At 50.7% G+C, this 26,622-nt stretch overlaps 1 protein-coding gene and 1 long non-coding RNA gene across 6 annotated transcripts; one reads left to right on the forward strand and one right to left on the reverse strand.

The window, feature by feature from the left end:
• Positions 1-902: 902 nt before the first annotated feature.
• LOC115078013 lies at positions 903-8,730 on the reverse strand. Its single transcript, XR_003853020.1, has 3 exons — positions 8,451-8,730; positions 5,461-5,699; positions 903-1,101 (listed from the first exon to the last, which is right to left on the reverse strand). It is a non-coding gene; the product is annotated as an uncharacterized LOC115078013 (long non-coding RNA).
• MINDY1 (MINDY lysine 48 deubiquitinase 1) lies at positions 8,620-23,363 on the forward strand. Of its 5 annotated transcripts, none has more exons than XM_029580574.1 (10): positions 8,620-8,638; positions 10,946-12,539; positions 12,960-13,017; positions 14,047-14,111; positions 15,956-16,114; positions 17,596-17,698; positions 17,883-18,025; positions 18,351-18,536; positions 21,197-21,328; positions 22,325-23,363. In XM_029580574.1, exons 2-10 carry the CDS (start codon positions 11,955-11,957, stop codon positions 22,403-22,405), a joined length of 1,512 nt encoding a protein of 503 aa, XP_029436434.1. In that variant the 5' UTR covers positions 8,620-8,638; positions 10,946-11,954; the 3' UTR covers positions 22,406-23,363. The 5 variants fall into 5 exon arrangements, with proteins under 5 accessions (XP_029436434.1, XP_029436430.1, XP_029436433.1 ...); XM_029580570.1 differs by lacking the exon at positions 8,620-8,638 and adding an exon at positions 8,766-9,052; XM_029580573.1 differs by lacking the exon at positions 8,620-8,638 and adding an exon at positions 8,766-8,998.
• The last annotated feature ends 3,259 nt before the right edge of the window (positions 23,364-26,622 follow it).

The following is a 26,622-nucleotide window of genomic DNA, read 5'->3' on the forward strand; positions in this document are numbered from 1 at the left end:
TTGACAAAGTCCCTCATGAGAGACTTATTAGGAAATTAAAAAGTAATGGAATAGAGGACAGTGGCCCACTGTGAATTGCCAACTGGTTATAAGCTAGAAAACATTCAGGGCAATACTGTAAGAATCGTGGGAGAGGGTGCTTGGCTGCACATTTTACTTTCAGCAGCATAAGGGGTAATAGACACAGGTCGAAAACATGCAGCCAATTGCATGCTAAATGGTGCGCTCAGTTGAGCGCACCGTACTGTTATCAGCCTGAGAGTGGGGCTAAATGGTAAGTTTTCCCAAAGGAAAAAGGTGGAGTGCCCCAGGGATCTGTTCTTGGACAGATGCTTTTTAATATATTTATAAATGACCTGGAAATGGGAAAATTTGCCAATGACACAAAATTATTCAAAGTTGTTAAATCACAAGAGGAATGTGAGCAACTCCAAGAGGACATTGCAAAACTGGGAGACTGGGCATGCAAATGGTAAATTAAATTTAATGTGGACAAGTGCAAAGTGATGCACTTACAAAAGAGAAACCCAAATTATAGCTACAAAATGCAAGGTTCCACATTAGGAATCACCACTCAGGAAAAGGATCTAAGTGTCAACGCTGAACATATGTTGAAATCTGCTCAATGTGCAGCAGTAGCAGCAGCCAAGAAAGCAAACAAAATGCTAGGAATTATTAGGAAAGGATTGGAGAATAAAACAGAGAATATCATAATGTCTCTGTTTTGCTCCATGGTGCGACCTCATCTTGAGTACTGTGGTGCAGTTCTGGTCACATCTCAAAAAAGATATAGCAGAAAGGGTGACCAAAATGATAAAGGGGATGAAATGGCGATTGAGGGAAGATATGACAAGAGGTCTATAAAACAATGAGTGGAACCAGTAAAAGTAAATTGGTTATTTACTCTTTCAAAGAGTACAAAGACTAAGGGGCATGCAATGAAGTTACTAGGTGATATATTTAAGATGAATAGATAAGTGTTTTTGAGAAATCAATATTGAAATGGCAGCATTCAAGGCATCCCTTGTGATGAATTCCCATGGATGGATCATTTTCTGTTAAGGTTCACCACTGATGTTCCTTAACTTGTTCTGGACTTTTCTGCGAAAGAAACAAGTGGGTTAAACGTAATCACACTGAACCAGACAAACATCACCAACAATAGTTACCAAAACTTACCTCTGTTAGGTCTTTAAATATTTCATCCGCTGTTACTCTCCAGCAAGACTCATTAGAAACTATTGATAAAATTGCTCCCCTTAAGATGATTACTATTAGTAGAACTTACTCAGCCTCCCTGGCTCATTTAGTGATTTGAAATCCTTGGAATCAGAATTATGACGTGCTGGAGTAAATCACATTCTGAAAGTGATTTGCCTTTTTATTTCTACGACGTGTGTACCGCCTATTCACGGCTCTAGGCTAAAAAAGGCTCCAGGGGCGATCCGGGAAACTACAGACCGGTTAGCCTGACTTCAGTGCCAGGAAAAATAGTGGAAAGTGTTCTAAACATTAAAATCACAGAACATATAGAAAGACATGGTTTAATGGAACAAAGTCAGCATGGCTTTACCCAGGGCAAGTCTTGCCTCACACATCTGCTTCACTTTTTTTAAGGAGTTAATAAACATGTGGATACAGGTGAACCGGTAGATGTACCGTAGTATACTTGGATTTTCAGAAGGCGTTTGACAAAGTTCCTCATGAAAGGCTTCTAGGAAAAGTAAAAAGTCATGGGATAGGTGGCGATGTCCTTTCATGGATTGCAAACTGGCTAAAAGACAGGAAACAGAGTAGGATTAAATGGGCAATTTTCTTAGTGGAAGGGGGTGGACAGTGGAGTGCCTCAGGGATCTGTATTGGGACCCTTACTTTTCAATATATTTATAAATGATCTGGAAAGAAATACGACGAGTGAAATAATCAAATTTGCAGATGACACGAAATTGTTCAGAGTAGTTAAATCACAAGCAGATTGTGATAAATTGCAGGAAGACCTTGTGAGACTGGAAAATTGGGCATCCAAATGGCAGATGAAATTTAATGAGGATAAGTGCAAGGTGATGCATATAGGGAAAAATAACCCATGCTATAATTACACAATGTTGGGTTCCATATTAGGTGCTACAACCCAAGAAAGAGATCTAGGTGTCATAGGGGATAACACATTGAAATCGTCGGTTCAGTGTGCTGCGGCAGTCAAAAAAGCAAACAGAATTTTGGGAATTATTAGAAAGTAAATGGTGAATAAAACGGAAAATGTCATAATGCCTCTGTATCGCTCCATGGTGAGACCGCACCTTGAATACTGTGTACAATTCTGGTCGCCGCATCTCAAAAAAGATACAATTGCGATGGAGAAGGTACAGAGAAGGGCTACCAAAATGATAAGGGGAATGGAACAACTCCCCTATGAGGAAAGACTAAAGAGGTTAGGACTTTTCAGCTTGGAGAAGAGACGACTGAGGGGGGATATGATAGAGGTGTTTAAAATCATGAGAGGTCTAGAACGGGTAGATGTGAATCGGTTATTTACTCTTTCGGATAGTAGAAATACTAGGGGGCACTCCATGAAGTTAGCATGGGGCACATTTAAAACTAATCAGAGAAAGTTCTTTTTTACTCAACGCACAATAAAGCTCTGGAATTTGTTGCCAGAGGATGTGGTTAGTGCAGTTAGTATAGCTGTGTTTAAAAAAGGATTGGATAAGTTCTTGGAGGAGAAGTCCATTACCTGCTATTAAGTTCACTTAGAGAATAGCCACTGCCATTAGCAATGGTAACATGGAATAGACTTAGTTTTTGGGTACTTGCCAGGTTCTTATGGCCTGGATTGGCCACTGTTGGAAACAGGATGCTGGGCTTGATGGACCCTTGGTCTGACCCAGTATGGCATTTTCTTATGTTCTTAGGCAGTTTACATTCATAAAACTATAAAAATAAGCACTAAGAGCAAATATTAACACAGAGCAATGGTGTATACCCTATGGAAAACTCCTGTACTATGAAGTCATGAAAGGACTGTACTTAGACACCCATACAACTGTTCCTTTTGGACATCTCGGCCGCCTTCGACACCGCTGACCATCAAATTTTGGTCTTTAAGCTTAAGGAGATTGGAACTGGTGGGCAGACTCTTAGCTGGTTTGTTTCCTATTTGAGCACACTCGGAAAATTGGGGCGATAGGACTTCCAAACGGTGGAAGATTCAAGCAGGGGTGCCTCGGGGGGGATCTGCCCTTTCTGCGATGTTTGGGTTGGTTTTTTTTCTCTTTTTAAATATGCATTTAATTCCTCTGTGCATACTGATGACTGGTTTGGGCCTGAACTTTCACATCTATGCAGATGCTTTAGTTTCTCGTCCGGATTAAAGGATTCCTTTGCAAATACTGTTGAATTTTTTGGAAAATGTATTCGAATGCCATAAATAGATGGATGTCCCACAAGCAATTGTTTCTTAATGTTGCAAAACCTGAAATCATCACACTATCTAGAACCAAAAGATATCCCTGTTAACTCAAGAATTGGTTTTAATGGCCACTCCATTACAATTTCTTCCGTGCCCAGAGACCTAGGTGTCTTAATTGACACTAGATTATCTATGAGCCCACACATACAAAACTTGATTCGATCAGGTTAATTTTAAGTTCCGTTTACTTAAAACGTCTTAAAATTCTCTTGGAACCTAAAGATTTCAGATCAGTTTCTGCAGGTCCTGCTACTTCCAGGGCTTGACTACTGCAGCTCTCCCTCATTAGGACTTCCAAAGACAGCAATCCGCCCATTACAACTTCTACCAAATTCAGCTGCTCGCCTATTATCTGGACAAAAAAAAAAAATGTGATCACATCACGCCCTCATTGGAGGCATTACACTGGCTTCCGATTCATGCTAGATTACAAAATCCTGATAATTCATAAAATCGATGAGCTACATTCCATCACACAATTTGCATTCTCAGGACAAAGGTCCGCTAGAAGTTTCCTCGATCCGTCACGCACATTCAGGTGAGGCGAGGGATCGGGTGTTTTCAGTTGCCGGTCGGATTCTTTGGAACGCATGCCTGAATGCTTAAGATTCCTCTCTGACACAAAAGCCTTTAAAAAGGATCTTAAGACAAGGCTATTCCAGCGAGAATTCAGCAAGGGTATAACAGGAAATTAACTAATAATGATTAAAGGAATGGAGAATAAAACAGAGAATATCATAACGCCTCTTTATCCCTCCATGGTGCGACCTCATCTTGAGTACTGTGTTCAGATGTGGTCACCCCATCTCAAAAAAGATATAGCAGAATTAGAAAAGGTACAGAGAAGGGCGACCAAGATGATAAAGGGGATGGAAGAATTCCCCTATGAAGAAAGGCTAAAGAGGTTAGGACTCTTCAGCTTGGAGAAGAGACAGCTTAAGGGAGATATGAGAGGTATATAAAATAATGAGTGGAATGGAATGAGTAAACATTAATCAGTTGTTTACTCTTCCAAAAAGTACAAAGACCAGGAGACACACAATGAAGTTACTAGGTAATACATTTAAAACTAAAAAGAGAAAATATTTTTTTACTCAACGCATAATTAAGCTCTGGAATTCATTGACAGAGTAGGTGGCAAAGGCAGTTAGTGTAGTTGGGTTTAAAAAAGGTTTGGATAAGTTCCTGGAGGAAAAGTCCATAAACCAGCTTGGAATCTATTTACCTCTTGGGATCCTGCCAGGTACTTGTGACTTGGATTGGCCACTGCTGGAAATAGGACACAAGGCTTGATGGATCCTTGGTCTGATCCAGTATGGCAAGCCTTATGTTCTAACATTAATTCTTTGACAGGCCACTATTTTTGTGCTACGAGCCACGTATTGACATGAACAGCAGAGACTTAAGCAGCTAAAATGACACTTGTCTAGTTCTATATGTTGCTTTGTATACACATTTTTAATTATGTACGTGACCCCTTTTACTGTAAACCATTGCAACCGTTTCTGTTAGCATGCAGTCCAAAACCGATCCCTGTGGCACTCCAAGTAACACCATTTTTTCTTCAGAGTAGGATCCATTAACCACTACATGCTGACTCCGGTCAGTCAACCAGTTTGCAATCCATGCTACTACCTTGGCACCCACTCCCAAGCTTCTCATTTTGTTCATGAGTCTCCTATGTGGAACCGTATCAAAAGCTTTACTAAAATCCAAGTAAATCATATCGAGCGCTCTTCCACGATCCAATTCTCTAGTCACCCAATCTAAAAAAAAATCAATCAGATTTGTCTGATAGGACCTTCCCCTAGTGAATTGGTGCTGCCTCGGGTCCAGCAATCCAGTGTTGACAGTTCACTATCCTTTCCTTCAGCAGAGTCTCCATTAATTTTCCCACCACAGAGGTGAGGCTCACCGGCCTGCAGTTTCCAGCCTCCTCTCTGTGGAGCGGGGCCACCACCGCTCTTCTCCAATCACTCGGCACCACTCACATTTCCAGGGGTCTGTTGTACAGGTCATGCAGCGGCCCGCCAGCACATCTCTGAGCTCCCTCAGTATCCTGGGATGAACCTCATCAGGCCCCATGGCCTTGTCCACTTTCAGTTTTCCTAGCTCTTCCCATACATTCTCTTCTGTAAATGGATTTTCGTCTACTCCATCCCCATCATGTTCAAATTCCCAGGCTTTTCACGGAAGGTGCAATAGGAGTTACTTGATTCTGAAAGGAAAACTATAAAAGCGGAGTGATTAAAGCCAAGAAATGTTTTTCTGTGTAAATTTATTCAGGGCCTTTGGAAATAACGTTAGCACATTATTTCACACAGTTAAGAGGCTCAGAAACTGTGAGCCTGTAACCAAAACTAAACATTCGCAAGCAGGTTTTTACAAGAAGACTTTGCAGTTGCCTTTGAGTTAAAAAAAAAAAAAAAGTCTTTTGTTATAATTTTCCTCTTCTGACATTTCTCAATCTGAAATTGGTGAATTTCTGTCTTCCTAAAGCATAGGGGCTGACTCCCAGCAGTCTGCAAGTTTCTCCATCCAGAGAAAAAAGGCAAAATCCCAGGGATGGCGGGCACACACTGGAAGCAGCTGGGCCCAGCTCCCTGAGAGGCAATTTAGCCCCTCGCCTGTCTGCTTGCTAAGTGACCGCAGAGATGAGCATGGCGTTCGCTGATGGTTTAAATAGCACCCTGGCCTGTCAGCCGGAGAAAAGCAGAGATAAGGGCAAGTGGAGCAGGCTGCATTTTAGGAGCTTATGAACAACACAAAACCATATGGCTCTAGAGAAAAGAGGGGGGAAAACAGGACAAGGGCATTAGCAATTAGCAATTAGCAGGGGGGAAAAAAAAGATGCTTAAAGAGCTTGGTATTTATAGAAGCTTCTCCTTAAAAGCCAATGTATATTAATGATGTGTGAACACAAGCAAACACGGCAGCTCTGCATGGGTGAGCAAGACCTGCAGGCACAGCAGCTCTTCAATTCTATCTTACGCTCTGCACGAAGTGCCTGGTGCACCCCATAGCACCGGGACTGGGAGGAGCACTCAGGGGCCCAAGCACAGTGAAACTCTCGCTGACCTGGCAGCTTCTGGACAGCAACAGCACTTACACGACCTAACCGAAGCCGCTTGTCCCTTATAGAAAAACAAAAAAAGGTTTACACGCACACTTATACCATAGTAGAAATCATGATGCTACAGATAATTGGGGTAATTCTGTAACAACCCACATAAGGAACACAGCAAATGCTTGATGAAGTGGCAATGTCCTTTCGTGGATTACAAACTGATTAAAAGACAGGAAACAGAGAGTAGGATTAAATGGACAATTTTCTCAGTGGAGGGGGCCGGTCAGTGGAATCCCTCAGGGATCTGTACTGGGACCAGTGCTTTTCAATATATTTATAAATGATCTGGAAAGGAATACGACGAGTAAGGTAATCAAATTTGCAAATGATACAAAATTATTCAGAGTAGTTAAATCACAAGCGGATTGTGATAAATTGCAGGAAGACCTTGTGAGACTGTAAGATTGGGCATCCAAATGGCAGATGAAATTTAATGTGGACAAGTGCAAGGTGATGCATATAGGGAAAAATAACCCTTGCTGTAGTTACACAATGTTGGGCTCCATATTAGGAGCTACCACCCAAGAAAGAGATCTAGACATCATAGTGGATAATACTTTGAAATCATCAGCTCAGTGTGCTGCAGCAGTCAAAAAAGAAAACAGAGTGTTAGGATTAGGAAGAGAATGGTAAATAAAACAGAAAATATCATAATGCCTCTGTATCGCTCCATGGTGAGACCGCACCTTGAATACTTTGTACAATTCTGGTCGCCGCATCTCAAAAAAGATATAGTTGCGATGGAGAAGGTACCGAGATGGGCATCCAAAATGATAAAGGGGATGGAACAGCTCCCCTATGAGGAAAGGCTGAAGAGGTTAGGACTGTTTAACTTGGAGAAGAGATGGCTGGGGGGGGGGGGGGGGAATATGATAGAGGTCTTTAAAATCATGAGATGTCTAGAACAGGCAAATGTTAATCGGTCATTTACTCTTTTGGAAAATAGGACTAGGGGACACACCATGATGTTAGCATGTAACATTTCAAACTAATCGGAGAAAGTTCTTTTTCACACAATGCACAATTAAACGCTGGAATTTGTTGCCAGGGGATGTGGTTAGTGCAGTTAGTGTAGCTGGGTTTAAAAATGGTGTGGATAAGTTGACTTAGAAAATAGCCACTGCTATTACTAGCATCAGTAGCATGGGATAGACTTAGTTTTGGGGTTCTTGCCAGGTACTTATAGCCTGGATTGGCTACTGTTGGAAACAGGATGCTGGGCTTGATGGACCCTTGGCCTGACCCAGTATGGCATGTTCTTATGTTTGCTTTGAAGAGGATTGCGTCCATGCTACAGCTGCTAAATCGTTTGTACATATTTTGAGAAAAGTTACATGTAAAATGTTTGAAAATCCAAAAGCCTGCACCTAAGTGCAAGCCCTTGCCCATCTCCGACCCCCAAGAATGCCCGCTCTCCATCTGGTTAAACTCCCCTTAATTTTCAAAAACTTTAAAGTCACATGCAGGCAGTGTGGCACTGGGAACTTTTCAGAAACTTCAACCCTTCACTAATATTCAAAAAATCCGGCCAGTTTGCAATCGCCTCCCTCCCTGCTCAGCCCCTAATATATGTGTGACAGGCTCAGCTGAATATCAGGTTGCATTACCACTAGCCCACTGTCAACAGCACGTCTGGGACGGTATCTCCCCGATCAGGGCACAGAGTCCACCCGGCGCCCGGGTTTTGCTCTTTACCTGCGCGCAGCATTGTACAGGCCTGGATTTAGACATAGGCAGGTTCTTTGTCGCCAAATTCTGAAGTTACCCAAAAACTGAGATTCTCCTATCCGGAGCCTTTAGCCTATAGGCGCCCTAATTTTAAATCCAGCCCTGCACAAAGCGGTCTATACCCACTGAACACAGAATCTTCCCCGGGTACTGGCCGCACGCGCCGCCCCGAGCCAGACAAACAAGGGAGAAGGAAGGAGCGTGGCTGCGAGGCGCCGACGGGAGTTGTAGTTTCCGGGCTTCTTTCGCCGCTTGATGATGTCACCACAGGCCGTCTTAAAGTGGCAACAGCAGAGAAAGAAAAGCAAAGCTTGGTGGGTGTTGCAGGCTCCAAAGGCCTGGGGGGCCGGCACAGTGTTTGTAGTGGAGTGGAGATAAAAAGGGTTAAGCCCGGAACTGGGGTGGGGGTGTCCTTGCTGCTGTGGAACCACTCCTCTGCTTGGATCGGGTCGGTTTGATTTAAACTGTCGGTCGGTGTCGTTTAGAACCGGGTCACGTGCAGAGGAGGGGAGGGCGGGGTAAGAGGCTTCCCCCCTTCCCTTCCCCTCCCTCCCCCCAACCCTGTCATGCAGCCTCCTCCCCGGCAGAGGTCTCGAAGAGCTGGGGATCTGCCATAGAGAGAGAGCAGGGAGCGGCTCCGGGTGAGTTCGGCTTCAGTAATAACAAGAGGTGAGGTCAGTGTTTGAAAAAAGCAAAACGAATCAAAACGAAGAAGTGCAAAATTAAAAGTAGGTCGTTCTATGGTTGCTATCGCCTCGTGTCCCGGGCAGGGCTGGGGTGCGTCTGGCATCTTCCAGCCCCCTTTCCCCTGCACGGGACATCGCACAACTTCTCCGAGGAGCACAAGGCAGGGGCAGGAGACAGCTCAGACAGATGTTGTTCTGAAGACAGATGTGCTGGAGAAAGTTACAGGGGGGGGCCTGCAGCCTTTAAACCCTGGGTGGGGGGTGTCGGGCCCCAGGCTGAGCTAGAGATTAATAGCTCGCTGATTATTATTTATTTATTGGGATCTGCTGTTGCCTTAAGTTAGAATGGCCCGGATCGGTTTCTAGGGCTTGCGAGGAGGATTGCATCGTGCTTTTTGTGTGTTTGTGTGTGTGTGCGCGCAACTTGTTAGTGATACCGGGCACGGGAAAGGATGGAAGTGGGAAAGGAGGTCTGGTGGCATCACTTTAATTACTGCACAGCCCAGCTTCCAGCTCTCTTATCGATGGCATTTAAACGTTAACCAAGAGCACTTCCAGGGTTTTGTTGATGCCCCGGACAGACAAGTCCCAGGCTGCACTGCCTCTCGGTTGCTCCTTTCCTGGGTGCCGGTAGAAACTGGATCAGTGGAGATTGAACCACTTACACGAAAGAGAGTGAGGAGGGCCGGGCAGGCTGCATGCTTCCTAGCACCTAGCACAAAAGAAACCATTTACATGTTTAAAAAAAAACAACCAAAAAAAAAAAAGGTCAGATTGAAGTATTTTTCTGGAATCCCTGCTGCAACTATGAGAGAATTGGGGGAGAGTGCTTGTGAGGTAGGTAGGGCTTACCAGAAATCGGATTGCTTTGACCTGTCTTAATTTTAAGTTCTCTACCTTTGCATCCAGGGATATATACTCCACTTAACCTATCCCTCCAGAACAAAGTGGCAGAATAAATGAGGAGAAAACCATTATAGATCCACCGGGGTCAGTGCCACTACACTAGGAAGTAAATCGGGCAGGCTGGATGAGCCTTTTGGCCTCCTCTGTCTCCATTTCATAGGGCCCTGCCCTGCGGTCAGCAGAAGTGGCCCCCAGTAATGAGCGACTTGCCTTCTCTTTCGGCCTCCCTTCCACCTCCCACTTGTTAAAGATTTATTGCTGTCAAGGGCAGAGGACCTAGATCTGTTGCTGTCCTGTTGTCCTTCCAGTTGCTGGAAGCAGGCTACGTTTTTTCTTCCCATACATGTCTAAAAGTGCCCCGAGTCCTGCCTGTACTGTAATATTTTCTTTTACATCAAAAGGTGTACAGGCCGAGCAGGAAAACTCCAAGGATGCTTGTGGTCATGTGAGCATGCAAGGTGCAGTGTGCACATCCGTTTGATCATTGCTGCCGTGGCACCACCAGGTGACTTAGCATTACAGCTATGTTACAGTCCTGACAGAAACTCAATTAAGCATTAAAAAATGGCCTTATTGCGAAAGAAAAAAAGCATACTGCATTTTTTTCTTTTTTTTTTACTGTTTCAGGACAGTGCAGTAATGGCAAAGCTTTTAAATCACCTAAAAGCACCTTGTAATACTTGGGCGGTGTCACCTGGGGGTATCGTGCATGGTGAAAATGGCTACTGAAGCTCAGGCTGTGATTTCCTAGTTCTTGAACCCAGTAGGATGTAATGGTCTCTCAAACGCCTGCTCTTCACCAGCTTATTTCACAGAGCAGTTTAAAAATAAAAAGGCAAGAAGATTAAAAAAAAAATAAATATATATATATATATATATCTATATATTTTCCCTTTTTGATTCAGACAAGAGGTCCCAAAATATTTTCTAGCAAAGTCTGAGAGAGCTCTGCCTGTTTGTGTCTGTTTATGTACACAGATGTATCATAACTTCTGTTTTCTGTTCATCCCTGTGTGTGTTGCATTACAGTAACTACAGACGTTGCCTGGTGAGATTTTGTTAAGAAGAAGGATCCTTTTACAGTCTGACTCACGGCACCCGCCAGCCTCGGCTGGGTCCTGTCAAGGCAGAAGCCAGACAGGGGCAGCTGAGACCAGCTCTGGAAGAGGCGGCAACAGGGCAGTGCCACCACTGGTGCCATCACAGAAGAGTTTTTTAAAAGATCCCACAGGAGGAGGTGGGGAGAGAGAGTCCAGTGTGAGGGGCAGAGAATGGAGGACAGCGCGCCAGTCTGATCCGGAAGAAGAAACTGGAGGGAGCTGCTCCTTTTATGGGTCATCTGTGGACAGAGAAGCAGATAAGATTTGCTGCCGTTCGACAGGAATTTTCCAGTTTTGGCTGGGGTCCTAGAGAATAAAAATTGTGTATTTGAAGACACCTCAGTGGAGAAGGCCCATATGTGCCGGTGGAGCTCAGTAATTGGCATCTGAAGGCCAACCTGGATGAGTTAGGTTCCTGCGTACCAAGGAAAGTGATCGGTAAAGTGTCCTCCCACCCGAACCCACGAGTCATCGGTCCAAAAATCCATCGGGCTGGCGTCCTGACTCTGCCTGGTAACAACAGCAAGCACAGTTTCAGGAAGCGTGCAGGGACAGGGAGTAGGAAAAAAAAAGTGAGTTTAGCCAAAAGATTGGCTTATCGATTTAAAAAAAATACTGTCACGGAGAAAGCAGGAAAAGACACAAGAAATCCCACGGCTTGTGCAAGCACGGATGCCACGCGAAAAGTACTCTTAAGTTTGGTCTGATTTAGAGTTAAAGTGACTGAACACCGCTAGGGTGAGTTAATGCAGGCATCGCACAGTCAGTAGATGAAGCTTAAGGAGAGACCGCAGACTGTGTCACAGCAGATACACCTAACGCAGCTATAGAGAGCCGGGCCGCCTCTCCTTGTCCATCAGAGAGAGCTGGGGGCCGGGGGTGTTGATGTAAAGGCTTTTTCAGCTTTGTTAGAGGTTCTGTCCTGTGCCCTGTGACCCATGGAGCTTCCCGCGGGTGGCTTTGAAAAGGCGCACGGGGATAGCGTGAGCATGGAACCCACCAAGCCCGAAGCACGTGAAGTCTCAGCCGGTCCCAGGCACGCTGTGGGCGACGGGGAGTCAGCCCAGCCAGAGGCGGAAGGGAAGACCCTGGCGAGGAACGAAGAGAGGGTGCCCGAAGGGCCGGGCGCCCAAGCTCCAGCGGGCGCCTGGCGCGAGGAATCCGACGCAGCCAGCGATGCCACAGAGCCGGGCACGGGAGGTGGGGTCGGTCCCTCGGACTCCGGGCTGAGACCCAGCGGCGACGGCGAGCAGAAGGAGCCGGTGCCACCGGAGGCCAGCGGGGAGAGCGTCACAGGGGGAGCCGCCCCCTCTTCCCAGAGCGCCCCTCCCCCCAGCGCCAGCACGTCCGAGGACGCTCCAGAAGCGGCTGGCGCCAGGCCCGCCGGGGCTCAGCCAGAGACGGACTTCTACTTTGTGAAGTGGATCAGCTGGCGAGGGGAGCGCACGCCCATCATCACTCAAAACGAAAACGGGCCCTGCCCCCTGCTGGCCATCATGAACATTCTCTTCCTGCGCTGGAAGGTAGGGGCAAAGCCGGGGGTGGGGTGGGCTCGGGCTCCATCTGCACAGTATGCATTGCCCACGTGTGGATTTCCATGGTGGGGGGGGGCATTGGTGTCTGTGTGCCACACCTTGCGGACTCGGGTGTCCGTGGGCACGGCCGCCAGTGGCTGTGGGCCAGACTGCTTGTTGTAGGTTTATCCCCGAAGCACAGAACGGCAGCCCCTGATAATTCAGTGGGACCGCAAACAAGCAAACCGAGCTCTGGTTGTATCGAAACCGCACATCCACGCATGCACTGAGAACCGGGTCACCCTCTTTTTGTAAAAACCGGAGCCTCCTCCCAGTGTCCGAGCCTGCCCACCGCAGTGGCCTCCTGTGGCCCCGGGAGCAGAGCGTATTTTGAAATAACTCCCTCCAGTTCTGTTCTTGTGCTTTCAGGTGACTCTGCCACCTCAGAAGGAAGTGATCACCTCTGAAGAGCTGATGGCCCTCCTGGGTAAGTGGTGAAGGCACAGCTGGTATTGTGCCAACATCTGGCACGTGCCACGCCCCGTGACTGTGTGCGCAGGGCACCTCCGCGAGTGTAGCGGACTCTCAGCCCTCTCTGAAGCCTTCCGTTCCGGCTTCCTATCGCAGCAGTAATCCTCCCCTACGTGGGGCAGCCGCTGCCAGCTGTCTCCCCGCCCGGGATAGCAGAAGGCCTGGTGTTAAGTCCAGGGAATCTAGTCGGGGTACCGGCTGCCAGCGACTGCTTGGGGAAGGGAGTCGTGTAGAAACCGTGTTTTAATTTCATGGTATGAGTGGAAGTGGAAGAGGCTTTGCCGTCTGACACCAGGGCTGAAGGAGCACCGGTTTTGCGCAGTCGGCAAAGCAAGAGTGGGGGAAGGAGCTTTTCGCAGCACAAGGACAGGAGGACAGGATTCCCTGCGGGCCGCGCTGCATTCGATTCAGGCGCACAAGGACAGTGCAGGGGTAGTTGTGGGCCCTTGGCACGACGAGAGAGGACCCTGTCCGGCATAAAACGGCGCGGCCCACGGAGACTCGGGGGGTTTTGTCCAGGACTAATCCGGCTGCTGGGTCTGCACATCACGAAGGCGGGGCGGGAGGAGTGCGAGCCGGACGATGCTGTATCAGGAAACCATCCGCCAATCAGCTGCTTTTTCTATATCTTGCAAATATTACGCCCCACGACTAAAATACCACAACACACGGAGTGAATCGGCCCGTCTGCATATCGCCTGCCTTCAGCCCACGTGGGTTTCCGCGGGCGTGCGGGCCTTTCCCGGAAGCGGGTTTAGATCGGGGGGGGGGGGGGGGGGGGAAGCACACGTACGTACGCACCGGGTTTTCCAAAGCCCGCGCGCCCCAGTTTAACTTCCCGGCCGGCCGCTCGCGCAGCCTTCCCGCCGATCGCCAAGAGAATGTGATAAGAGGATCCCCTGTAGCTCCTGAAAAACTAACACCTTGTACATTTTTTTTTCTTTTTTTTTTTTGTGGGGTGCGGGGGGGGGGGTCTGTCTTTTAGGGGATTGCTTCTTGTCCATTAAGCCTCAGGAGCAGTCGGAAGCTTTGCAGCTCAACTTCCAGCAGGTGAGAACCCACCCGGCTCTTTCTCAAAACGTTCGGCGCTCTCTTCCCTGCTGACCAATACCCACTCCTGGGTTCGTTACGCTTTCAGGGCTCCCCCCCCCCCTTCCCGGGTTTTCTTTCACCGTCTTGGGAATCTGGGGGAGGGCGGGATAGCAGAAGGGCCGGCAGGACGAAAACGGATCGGATTATACTTTGCCACGTAATGTGGCTTAAGTCCATGCTGGCACGGGATGGGATGTGGTGTGGTTATAAGGCCACGTCCTCTGGCTTCCTGAGCTTACTCCAGCTGAGAGAGGCTGGTGCTGGATCAGCAGGGGCCTGGTGCTGTGGAACGATGCCAGCAGGTCCCCTGGCAACCCAAACGGGTCTATAGTGAGTAGGGAGTATTGGGGGGTGGGGGTGGAGAGAACTTATTCCCGTGACTTGCAATGTGGCCTCAGCTGTAAATATCTGAGATAAAGCAAAGTTGCTTACCTGTAACAGGTTTTCCAAGGACAGCAGAACAAACAGCCACACGTCACCCATCTATCGTGCCTGTGTGTGGCCGTACGCTTCCCGCTCGTCCACGAAGAAATATCTCTGTCTCAATGAGATCTCGTGAACGAATGCGAATAAACATAATGTTGCCTGTACGTACCCAGATCAGTCCAGATTCCTGGAGTTTTGCCTCTCTGCCAGCAGATGGAGTCAGAGAAAGTTTCACTGACACTGTTACATAACCGAAGGTGCCACTTGCAGTCCCTCAGAATTTCTCTGTCTCCAGCAGATGGTTATGGTGTAAAAGCTGCAGTCTGGAGAGAAAGAAAACAGAAATAAAGAAGATTAAAAGACAAGAAAATCTCCGGATCCTCTCGGGGTTGTGAGGTCCTGGTGGGGCCACCCCCCCTGAGTTGAGGGGAGTGGGGGTTAGGGGTCCACTTGACGTTTTCTCAGACGACTTCCTGGGCTGAGTCACAACAGGGGTTCTCAGCATGAAATTTGCTGGGTGGCTACTGGGAAGTCGTTGCCCACTTTTGCTAGGTATTATCGCTTGGATATCGGGGCTCCAGCTTCCATGAGCTTTAGTGAGGGTGTTCTACGAGTTGAACTCTCCAGGTCCCACCCGAGTTAGGGGGAGCTTAGGTACATCCCAGGAGTCTGGACTGATGTAGGTAAGGAAAATTTGGTTCTGACCTGCTAATTTTCATTCCTGTAGTACCACAGATCAGTCCAGATACCTGCCCTTTTTCTGGGAGGGAGAATCTGCCACTCGTATTGTTGCTTTGTATATAGTGTGGAGTTGTTGGAGGTTTTCAGTGCTGATCGTTTATGTTAAATTTGGGAATCGAGTTGTCCATTGTCTTTTTGGGCAATTTCACCGTCTTCCAGCTCATTGGAGGGAAGGGAGATTGCTTAGAAATTTGTGGTAATTGCTGTCATCTTGGCTTGGGTACAGGTCAGTAGTGAGGGACCTCAAGTAGCACACTGGGTTATGTACAGTGTCGGTGAAACTTTCTCTCTGTCTCCATCTGCTGGCAAGGAGGCAAAACCCAGGAGTCTTGACTTACCTGTGGCACTACAGGAACAAAAATGAGCAGCTACAAACCAGTTTTCCTCTTTCTGGTGCATTCGCCCTAAACCCAAGCACTGTTTCCCATACAAAAATATATTTAAGTATCTGGCTATGTCAAGTCGCCACCCACTAGTGAGCACAGCCCCGCTTGCTGGGCAGGGACTCATCAGTTCTCCGTGTTTTTATTTACTGTGCGCTCTGTTCTGTGAGCGCCCTCTTCCTCAGTTCTGCCCGAGGGTGAGGGCTCAGCCACATGGTACTTCAGTCGCGCTATGTTCTCCCCCCCTCCCAGAACGTCAGCGATGCCATGACTGTGCTGCCTAAGCTGTCCACGGGACTGGATGTGAACGTCCGTTTCACGGGGGTCTCGGACTTCGAATACACCCCAGAGTGCATCGTTTTTGACCTCCTCAACATCCCCCTGTATCACGGCTGGCTGCCGGAGCCTCAGGTGAGAAAGCGCCCTGGCCTCTGTGGTCACTACCACAGGTTCAGTCGTCAGAGAGATTCAGTGAGCAGTCATGCTGGAGTGAGATCCCAGGAGAGACCCTTGTTAAATGTATTTTATGAAAATGAGAATCTACAAGAGTGAAGCAGTAAAGGATTGCGGAGCCTGTCACCTCTAGGACTGGAGGGCTCAGGGGATGGGAGCAGGGATACAGAGCCTTCACCTCTAGGACTGGAGGGCTCAGGGGATAGGAGCAGGGATACAGAGCCTGTCACCTCTAGGACTGGAGGGCTCAGGGGATGGGAGCAGGGATACAGAGCCTGGCACCTCTAGGACTGGAGGGCTCAGGGGATGGGAGCAGGGATACAGAGCCTGTCACCTCTAGGATAGGAGGGCTCAGGGGATGGGAGCAGGGATACAGAGCCGGTCATCTCTAGGACTGGAGGGCTCAGGGGATGGGAGCAGGGATACAGAGCCTGTCACCTCTAGGATAGGAGGGCTCAGGGGATGGGAGCAGGGATACAGAGCCTGTCATCTTTAGGACTGGAGGGTTCAGGGGATGGGAGCAGGGATACAGAGCCTGTCACCAATAGGACTGGAGGGCTCAGGGGATGGGAGCAGGGATACAGAGCCTGTCACCTCTAGGACTGGAGGGATCAGGGGATGGGAGCAGGGATACAGAGCCTGTCACCTCTAGGACTGGAGGGCTCAGGGGATGGGAGCAGGGATACAGAGCCTTCACCTCTAGGACTGGAGGGCTCAGGGGATGGGGGCAGGGATACAGAGCCTGGCACCTCTAGGACTGGAGGGATCAGGGGATGGGAGCAGGGATACAGAGCCTGTCACCTCTAGGACTGGAGGGATCAGGGGATGGGAGCAGGGATACAGAGCCTGTCACCTCTAGGACTGGAGGGCTCAGGGGATGGGAGCAGGGATACAGAGCCTGTCACCTCTAGGACTGGAGGGCTCAGGGGATGGGAGCAGGGATACAGAGCCTGTCACCTCTAGGACTGGAGGGCTCAGGGGATGGGGGCAGGGATACAGAGCCTGGCACCTCTAGGACTGGAGGGCTCAGGGGATGGGGGCAGGGATACAGAGCCTGTCACCTTTATGATCAGAGGGCTCGGGATGGGTGCAGGTATGCAGAACCATATATGTCTGTGTTGCCAGTTCAAATCTGAAAGCTATTTGGTATAAAATGAGTTTATGGTCTTAGTCTAGTACCCAAGGAACAAGGCCCTCTTTCCTAAAAGCCATTGTCACAGTTTGGAACTGATAATGCCTCTTTTGGCAGCCAGGGTGCACTCTGGGAGGGGTGCAGGGCTGTGGTGAGACTGTGCATGTACGAGTGTGAAACTTGCCCTGCCACTGCCTGTGCTTGGCGTGTGCTGTTGGAAAATGGAGGCCTGCCCTTTCTAGCTTCCCATCCCTGGACGCTGAGTTTACATGAATGATCCCCTGCTTTTCTCCGTTGTGTTTTGCAGGGTCCAGAGGTGCTCCAGGCTGTCGGGAAACTCAGTTATAACCAGCTCGTGGAGAAGATCATTACCTGCAAACATTCCAGCGACACCAATCTTGTGACAGAAGGTAGCGGCACACAGACCGCTGGAAGGACGCACGTGGGCATGCATGGTTGCGTGAGGGGATGAGAAGCGTGTGACTTGGGTGTCTTTTGGGCATCTTGGAATGCATGGCTCTGGCGCGAGTGGGAGACAGTGGCAGGACTGCACTGGTGCTCTGCCCCAAACGCTCCCTCTGATTCTCCATGCAGGTCTGATTGCAGAGCAGTTCCTGGAGTCCACGGCCGCCCAATTGACCTACCACGGGCTCTGTGAGCTGATGGCCACAGTCACAGAGGGAGAGCTCAGCGTCTTCTTCAGGAACAACCATTTCAGCACGATGATAAAACACAAGGTGGGGGAGGGGGAGGGGTGTGGCTCCTTGCATGTCTGGTTCTGTGCTACTTTCTGTAGGAATACATAATGCCTGAAGTCCCTGGTCATCCCCCCCCCCCCGATCGCTGCTGTGCGTGCCTGCATAGAAGACCCCTGTCAGCCCTGCCGCTGACTCTTTCTCCGCCTTGCACACCTGCCCACGAGGCCTCTTTGCATGCTTAAGAGGAGTAGTGTTTAATTCTCCAGCAGCACTGGCAGTCGTGGCTCTTGCACTGCAGTTTCCTAGCGTCCGCGGCACTCATCTGGCTTTTTTCTGCCCCCCCCCCCCCCCCCCCCCCGTGCAGGGCCACCTCTACCTACTGGTGACAGACCAGGGGTTCCTGCAGGAGGAGAAGGTGACCTGGGAGAGTCTGCACAACGTGGAGGGAGACAGCTGCTTCTGTGACTCCGAGTTCCACCTCAGCCACCACCTGGAAAAGGACGCGGCTTGCAGCAGCTCCCAGCAGCTGCAGCAAAGGCAGGTGGACCAGGTATGCACAAGCTCCGGCTCGCCCCTCTGCTCTCGGCAGCTGCCAGGGGGACCAGGAACTGCAACCAGTGGGCCACCCTCGCTGCCGTCCTAAAGCTGCGGTGCCAGCCCTGGCTGTTACCCGCCTTATCTAATCCTCACACAAGAAACGTCTTTTCATGCTGCTGCCGTTCGGTTCCTGGTCCATAGAGCTTACCCCTCTACCTGTCTGCTCCTGCCCTCCTGCTCCACTTGCCAAATCTCTTTATAATATGGATTCCCTGTACGTACCCGGCTCAGTCCAGACAGTGCGTTGAGCCTCCTGTCCAGCAGAGGGAGACAGAGAAAAACTGAAAAAAGTTTTTCTCTAAAGGAAATCGGATAAGACTCTGCCAGCTCTTCATTTGCTTTGCCTCCTTCTACGTCTGTGTGTTGCTGGTTTGAACTGATTCATTTTTCCTGAAGCAAACACCCCCCTTTCTCCTCCTCCTCCTCCTGGTTCTTTGGCTTTGGTGCTTTAGGGCTGTGCACGCCTTTGAGCATTTTTGGGTCCATGTCAGCTCTGTCCCCCTCATGCTAGGTATTCGCAGCGCAAAGCCAAATCGTTGCTGACATGCGTCACCTTGCGCCGTGCAGTGCGTTTCTGGGAAGCGTTCCTTTGAGACCTTCTCTCTGCCCACTGCCCAGGCCCTTTGGTGAGATGCCAGTCCCAGCGCCGTTGGCCCTGCTTACGCCATCCTAAAGTAACAGGGAGGGCACGAGCCGGTGGCAAACACAGCCTGAGCTTTGTGGTCCATTTCTTCCCCCCCAGGAACTTAAGAGGGGACGCAAGAATCGCCTGGCCGCCCCCCCGGATCGGTCCAGGCTCCTGGGTTTTGCCTCCCTGCCAGCAGATGGGAGGCAGAGAAAGTTTCGCAGGCACTGTGCATAACCCAGTGAGCCACCGTCCCTCAGCAAGTCTGTCTCGGCAGATGGGAGAGTCCTGGTGGGACCATCGCTTCTGAGGAGGAGGACGGTGGGGGGAACCTTTCCAATGCTCTGTCCTTCACCACCAGCGGTAGATATTGGGTGGGGCCACTTCTCTCTCCCCCCAGGAGGACTTGCGGAGCCTCCTGAGAGGGACGTAGTTTTTGCCTATTTCTTTAAAAAAAAAAGAAAAAAGCAGGGGGCTGGGCTGCAGTGGGCTCTCGCGGCCTTGGTTAGGATCCCCTGGCGGCTGACTGCACTTGCTTGAAAGCGGGCTGCCTGGCCGTAAGTGCAGCGACGCGCGTGCCACTCTCCCCTGCTGGCTTTTGTTCCCATCGCCTCGGAGGGGGGAGAGGGCGACTTGGGGAGAACCGAGCTCTCGGGGTGAAGCAGTGGGCCCCGTCCCCATGAGCACGCGACTGTGCTGCCATTTGTCTTCACTCGCAGCTGCTTCAGAAACTGCTGGGGGGGGGGGGGAGATCTCCCTCCGCCACTGTCCCCGGCTGATCGGAGTCCCGTGGAGGGCCAGGGAGCCTGGGGAATTCAGTCGGACGAGGACCTCCTTGGGGGGGGAGGGGAGGCTGATAATTCTGCAACCTTCTCGTCTGATTTCGTCGTCTTGTTGCGCGAGGCTTATTTGGCCAGGAAAGCCACAGGTTGGCGTGGTTCCCAGCAGGAGGGGGCCGGTGGGTCCGCAGCCCAGGAAGAGGTCCAGGGGTTTCGCAGGCTAGCGGTGCGACAAGGGTTCGGCGAGCCCTCGGTGTGCCCACACTGTCAAATGCTGTGGATGAACGCTCCTGAGGATTTAGAAGAGGGAGATCTACCAGACGAGGACCCACCTGAGGCAGCTCCTTCTCCAGAAGAGGGGCTGGGACCAGCCCCTGCTGTTGATGGGGGGAGGGGGGGCGATCCAAAGGTAGTTTTGTCTTTTGCACTGGAAGAGTTGGGGCCCCTGATCCCCCTGCGGCCTTAAGGAGCTGGGGATAAAGGCTCCACGCGAGGAATCCAGTCAGGAAGAGGTGGATCCGATCATGGATTGATGAAGAGGTCCAGCGAAGGCCTTTCCGTTCCATAAGTCGGTTAGGAAGGTAGTGGTCGGAGAGTGGGACGCTCCAGAGACCGGTTTGAAGGTTGGCAGAGCAATGGATGTTGTATCCGTTGGCAGAGGACACGCTCGAGCTGCGGAGGCTTCCAAAGGTGGAGGTCTCGGTGTCTGCGGCTGCTAAGAAGACAACCACGCCGGTGGCCGGTTCTGTGGCGCTGAAGGATCTGCAGGATGGGAAGCTGGAAGGCCGTCTTAAGAAGATTTTTGAGGGGTGCGCCCTAGGCGTCCGTGCTGGGGTGTGCAGCAGCTTTATGCTTCCGGCTGGGCTGCAGTGGGTGCAGCACTTTGCAGGCAGCTAAAACGATGTCTTACATCGCAGGTGGAGCAGCTAAAGGCCGCGGTGGCCCGTGGAGCCGCCGCGTTGTACGACCTGGAACCGTGTCATCGTCGGGTCTCGGCCACACTTCTTTGGTTGCAAAACCGCAGCTGGACTTGGATGAACAGTGGGGGGGGGGGGGGCAGTCAAGCTGGAGGAGCTTTCAAAACATTGTAAAGCCTACTTTCACATGGGGGGGACAGGATTTAAAATCAGAAAGTCACTCCTTGCGTGCATTGTAATGGACTCTGCCATTCACGAGACCTCTCTCTCGCTCTCTCTCTGGTGCCTGCAGGATTACATGATTGCCCTGTCCTTACAGCAACAGCAACAGGGGCCCCCGGGCATGAGCGACCTGGAGCTCGCCAGGCAGCTGCAGCAGGAGGAGTACCAGGCCCAGCAACAGCAGCCCCAGCCCCCGCCGCAGGTAGGGGTGCCCTTCCCCTCGCCGAGAAACTTCAGCGGCCCCAGGGCAAGCGGGCGGAGAGGGGGGGGGGGGGGTCCCACCACCACCACCACCATTTGGTTCCTGCGACAGCGCAGGAAGCGGCTGGCGCCACCACCGGGTAAAGCAGGCGCCTCCGTCGCTGCCCTGCCGCAGGGCCCTCGTCAAGACCAGGACGAGAGCTGCCGTCTCGCTCCAGTCCCGGCTCCGTCCCGTTGCTTCCTAGGAGGCGGCAGTTCTGCTCTCCCCCCCCCCCCCCTTAATGTCTCTAGGAGAATCAGAACTGCTCATCCCCAGCCTGCGGCGGGGCAAAACCAGGACTGGATCTGGCGTGAGGTGGCAGCCCTGAACTAGAAACTAAAGTCGCTTTTAAAAGCAGTTCTTAAATTGTTTTAAGGGGTGGTGTAGCCTTGGCCCTGTTTTCTTCTGCTCACCAACATTTTTAACTTAATTTTTTATTTTTTTATAACAAGTTTTGGGGTTTTTTTTTGTATCTTGTGGGTTCTTTCCTGAGTAACTACAGTCCCCTGTTCCTGGACAGCCCGTGACATCACTGCCCTGTGCTCAGTGAGGGTAATGTCATTAACATCCACTTAATGGCCGCGCTGCCAGCGAGAAGTGCTTCAGGCTGGGGTTTTTGTTTTTTTTTTTTAATTTCATTTGCAAATGTATCACGAGGGGCCACTTTCCAGGTGCATTCACTGCCGTGGCCCCTGCCTCAGTCAGTGAGAGGGGGAGGGTGTCCCTTTAAAGTGGCCCTTACCCTGGGGATGTTCCGGAGGTTGGATGGACAGATGGACGGACGGACACCACGCACCTGCTTCTTGGGGGATTTTTTACCATGGGAGGCGCCCCCATGGTTCAAATGGACCCCATTCCCGTAGGCCCAGAGTTGAGGTTCTGAGTTCTCCGGGGGGGAGGGGCAAAGTATCTTGTTCAGCCATTCATGAAGTTTTGTAAATTTTTCCTTCTTCCCAGAGGCGAGCGCAGACATCAGGACGTCAATCCAGTGAGCAGAGGCAGCGGCACAAGTCTGATTCGGACTGCGTCCTCTTGTAGCAGGTTTCCACCCCGCCCCCCACCCCCTCTCTTCTGCGAGGAAGGTTTTAGTTACCCCCACCTGAAGAAGCACTACAGTTCGTTTGTCATAAGCCTTAGCAACGCCCAGCGGGTTCCTTGTCCGCTTATTTGCAGGGGATCAGAGGTGCTTCTGGCAGCTGGATTGGTCAACGGAGGTTTTTGCAGAGGAAGAAGGCCGAGGTTGGAGGAGTGGCCCGTCTGTCCGTGCTGTTAGCCCTGTGCTGGCTGCTGCTGCTGCAAAGCCTGTGGCCGGGGAGGGAAATGAGAGGGTGCGAGGGGGAGGAGACGGGCCTCGCCTAATTCCTTCCTGGCCGAGCGCCGGCAATGGGGACTGGATCGCCCCGGAGAACTTCATTCCCTGTCAAAGCAGCGTCCACTAATGGTAACCCAGGGCTCCCCTCCCCCCCCCCCCCTAATAAAATCGGGTCCCTAATGCAGCAATCCTTCAGTTCATCCTAACCATGATATAACCTTAAAAACGACCATGTCAGGCGATGAGCAGACACCATTGAATCAGTGCCGCTCCTGTGCTTTGCCATCCTTACGGAAAGGGGAGGCAGGCCCCGGCTTCCTGCTCGGCGACCAAATCTAGCTTTAAAAAAAAAAAAAGAAAAAACGTGTACGCTGTCTTGTTACCCCCTCGCCCTTGCATAGTGATTTTTGAGCAGCAGGGTCGCCAGTGCGCTGCGCCATCCCGCGGGGGGGGGGAGGTTGGGCGGCAGGCAGTTACTGGGACGTTTCGATAGCTGACATTACTGCGTCCGGCCCGGAGGGCAGAAGTGCTGAACCGCTAAGGGCCGGCGCTACGGGTGATTTGGTGTCCCTTTGCCGGGTGCCTGCTGTTAGTGATGCCTGTTCTCTGGCCACTGGCTTTCACGCGCAGCGATAAGAAATGGAGGTTGTCCTTTATATTCCAAATAAACCCTTTACAGCATTGCTTTCTGGTTGTATATTTATGGGGGGGGGGGGGGGGGGGGGAGGAGCATCGTCCCTGCCCACTCACTTTCCATCAGTGTTTGTGGGGGGGGGGGAGGGGTTTCGTCTTAAGTGATCCTGTGCTGGAGTTACAGCTCACACAGGCTCACTTACTGCTGTCATCAGACAGTCCTTGTCCGAAGGCAGCGCCACTAGGGACGCGAATGTGTGGAGGAGTAGGGAGTAGTACAACATGAGTAGGGGGTCCTTCCACACCATGGCTGAAATTTTTAGCCACAAGCCTGCAGCTCCACACCAGATGTTACCCCGCCCACCACCTCAAACTGCCCGGCCACAGCGCATGGGCTAGGTCACTGCCATTGCATTGCTACTGCTGGACCCACAGGCTCTTTTTCATTGGGTAGGGGCCATGGGGACAGGCACGTACTTTAAATATTTAAACTACCTGACTCTCATTCCAACTGCTACAGAATGAATATAAGAACATGCCATACTGGGTCAGAGCAAGGTCCATCAAGCCCAGTATCCTGTTCCCTGTACGTACCCGGATCAGTCCAGACACCTGGGTTTTGCCTTATATGACCTTCTCCGGGTCTCCTCCCGGACTATGGTATAAGCAGTCTCGGTTAGGAGGCTGCTCTGGCTCTGCACCTGGTCAGCCGACTCCTCTTCAAAGTCACAATTGGGGCACGCCCTTTTAAGGGTAAGTTCTTATTTGGGGAAGATTTGGAACAATTGATCAAGTCCTTGGGGAGGTCCGAGCGTCGGACCGGTCGTTACTCCATGTACTTCGTGGTTCCCAAGAAGGAGGAGTCGTTCCAGCCAATATTGGATTTGAAGAAGGTCAATCTAAAGTTGCGGATCCTGCGGTTCAGGATAGAGACGTTGAGGGCAGTCGTTGTGGCAGTCCACAAGGGAGAGTTTTTGGCTTCTTTGGATTTAACGGAAGCTTATCTTCACATCGGTATACAGGAACACCATCAAAGGTTTCTGCGGTTCATGGTGCTAGGGGAGCATTACCAGTTCCGCCCCCAACCCTTTGGCCTGGCGATGGCTCCACGAGTTTTCACCAAGGTGATGGTAGTCGTGGTGGCGAGTCTTCGGCGGGAAGGGATATTGGTGCATCCCTACTGGACGACTGGCTCAAAAGAGCAAAATTGGAGGATCGTTGCAAGGCGGCAATACAGTCTATCTTGAATCGCCTGCATTCTCTGGGCTGGGTCGTCAACTTTGCCAAGAGTCACCTGATTCCATCTCAGGTACTGGAATTTCTGGGAGCGTGCTTCGATACCACGGTGGGCAAAGTTTCCTGTCACTCGTGCGAATGGAGACGTTGATGACAGAGGTCCTTCACTTGTTGGCACTGCCTTTGCCAACAGTGTGGGATTATTTACAGGTTCTTGGTTCTATGGCTTCTACCCTGGAGTTGGTTCCGTGGGCTTTTGCTCATATGCGACCATTGCAGAGGGCACTTCTTTCTTGTTGGGACCCCAAGTTGAAGGAGTTTCATCTGCCATTGCCATTACTGGAACCAGCAAGGACCAGCCTGGATTGGTGGTTGGTTCCATCTCACTTGCTCCGGGGTGTGGACCTGGAAACTCCCCAATGGATCAGTCACAACAGGTGCCAGTCTGACAGGCTGGGGAGCGGTCTGTCAGTCCCAATCAACTCAGGGCCAATGGTCCCTGGTCCAAGCCCAGTGGTCCATCAATCGTCTAGAAACCAGGGCGGTAAGATTAGCGCTGCGCCAATTTCTGCCCCTTGTCCAGCACAGAGCGGTTCGGATACTCTCCGACCATGCAACCACCGTGGCCTACATCAACCGTCAGGGAGGTACCAGGAGTCGTCCGGTAGCCTCCGAAGCGGACCAGTTAATGGCTTGGGCGGAACGTCATCTGTCCCGCATCGCGGCGTCTCATATAGCCGGGGTGGACAATGTTCAGGCGGATTTCCTCAGTAGGCAATGGCTAGACCCCGGGGAATAGGAACTGTCCGACGAAGCGATGCAGCTCGTCACACACTGGTGGGGAATCCCTCAGCTGGACCTGATGGCGACTCGCTTAAACGCCAAAGCGGCTCGTTTTTTCAGCCGCAGAAGGGAGCACGGGTCGGAAGGCATAGATGCTCTGGTCCTACCGTGGCCTCTAGACATTCTCCTATAAGTGTTTCCTCCATGGCCCTTGGTGGGCAAGATTATTCAGCGCATAGAATATCACAGAGGACCGGTCATTCTGGTGGCTCCGGAGTGGCCAAGACGATCGTGGTTTGCGGATCTGATCAACCTAAAGGTGGACAGTCCTTTACGACTCAGTCATCTACCAAATCTGCTGCGCCAAGGTCCAGTATCTTTCGATCAGGCAGATCGCTTTTGTCTAGCGGCTTGGCGTATGAGAGGAGGCAGTTGAGGAAGAAAGGCTATCCCAAGGCGGTGATTACTACCCTTTTGAGGGCTCGGAAGACATCTACGTCTCTTACCTATGCTAGAGAGTGTGGAAAATGTTTGATTCCTGGTGCAGTGGGTTGAATGTGTCCCCACGGCAGGCCACAATAGTTCACATTCTGGCTTTTCTTCAGGAGAGCTTGAAGAAAGGTTTAGCCTATACTTCGCTCCGAGTGCAGGTGGCAGCGTTAGGTTGCTTACAAGGTAAAACTGCAGGGTCCTCCATTGCATGTCATCCGGATGTTGTTCGTTTTTTGCGAGGAGCTAAACATTTACACCCACCGGTACTGGCCGTTTTCTCTTCATGGAGTCTGAATTTGGTACTACGTGGGCTTTGTACTGCTCCATTTGAGCCTATCAAGCGGGCCACATTGAAGGATTTAACTCTTAAAACGGTTTTTCTTCTGGCTATCTGTTCGGCTAGACACATCTCTGAACTCCAGGCTTTGTTGTATAGCGAGCCGTTCCTACGAATTTCGGACTCTGGAGTCTCATTTCGGACAGTGCCTTCCTTTCTACCGAAGGTAGTCTCGACTTTTCATGTCAATCAGTCTGTGGAGTTGCCAGCTTTCCCAGAGGTGGATAAGAATTCATCTCAGGGACAGGATATGTGGAAGTTGGACGTCTGACAGATTCTTCTTCGCTACTTGGAAATTACTAATCCTTTTCGACTGTCTGATCACCTCTTCGTTTTATGGAGCGGTCCGAAGAAGAGGTGTAAGGCTTCAAAATCCACCATTGCCCACTGGCTAAAGGACGCTATTGCTTCCACGTAAGAACATAAGAAATTGCCATGCTGGGTCAGACCAAGGGTCCATCA

This window comes from Rhinatrema bivittatum, chromosome 16, assembly GCF_901001135.1.
Source record: "Rhinatrema bivittatum chromosome 16, aRhiBiv1.1, whole genome shotgun sequence".
NCBI classification, from domain to species: Eukaryota; Metazoa; Chordata; class Amphibia; order Gymnophiona; family Rhinatrematidae; genus Rhinatrema; species Rhinatrema bivittatum.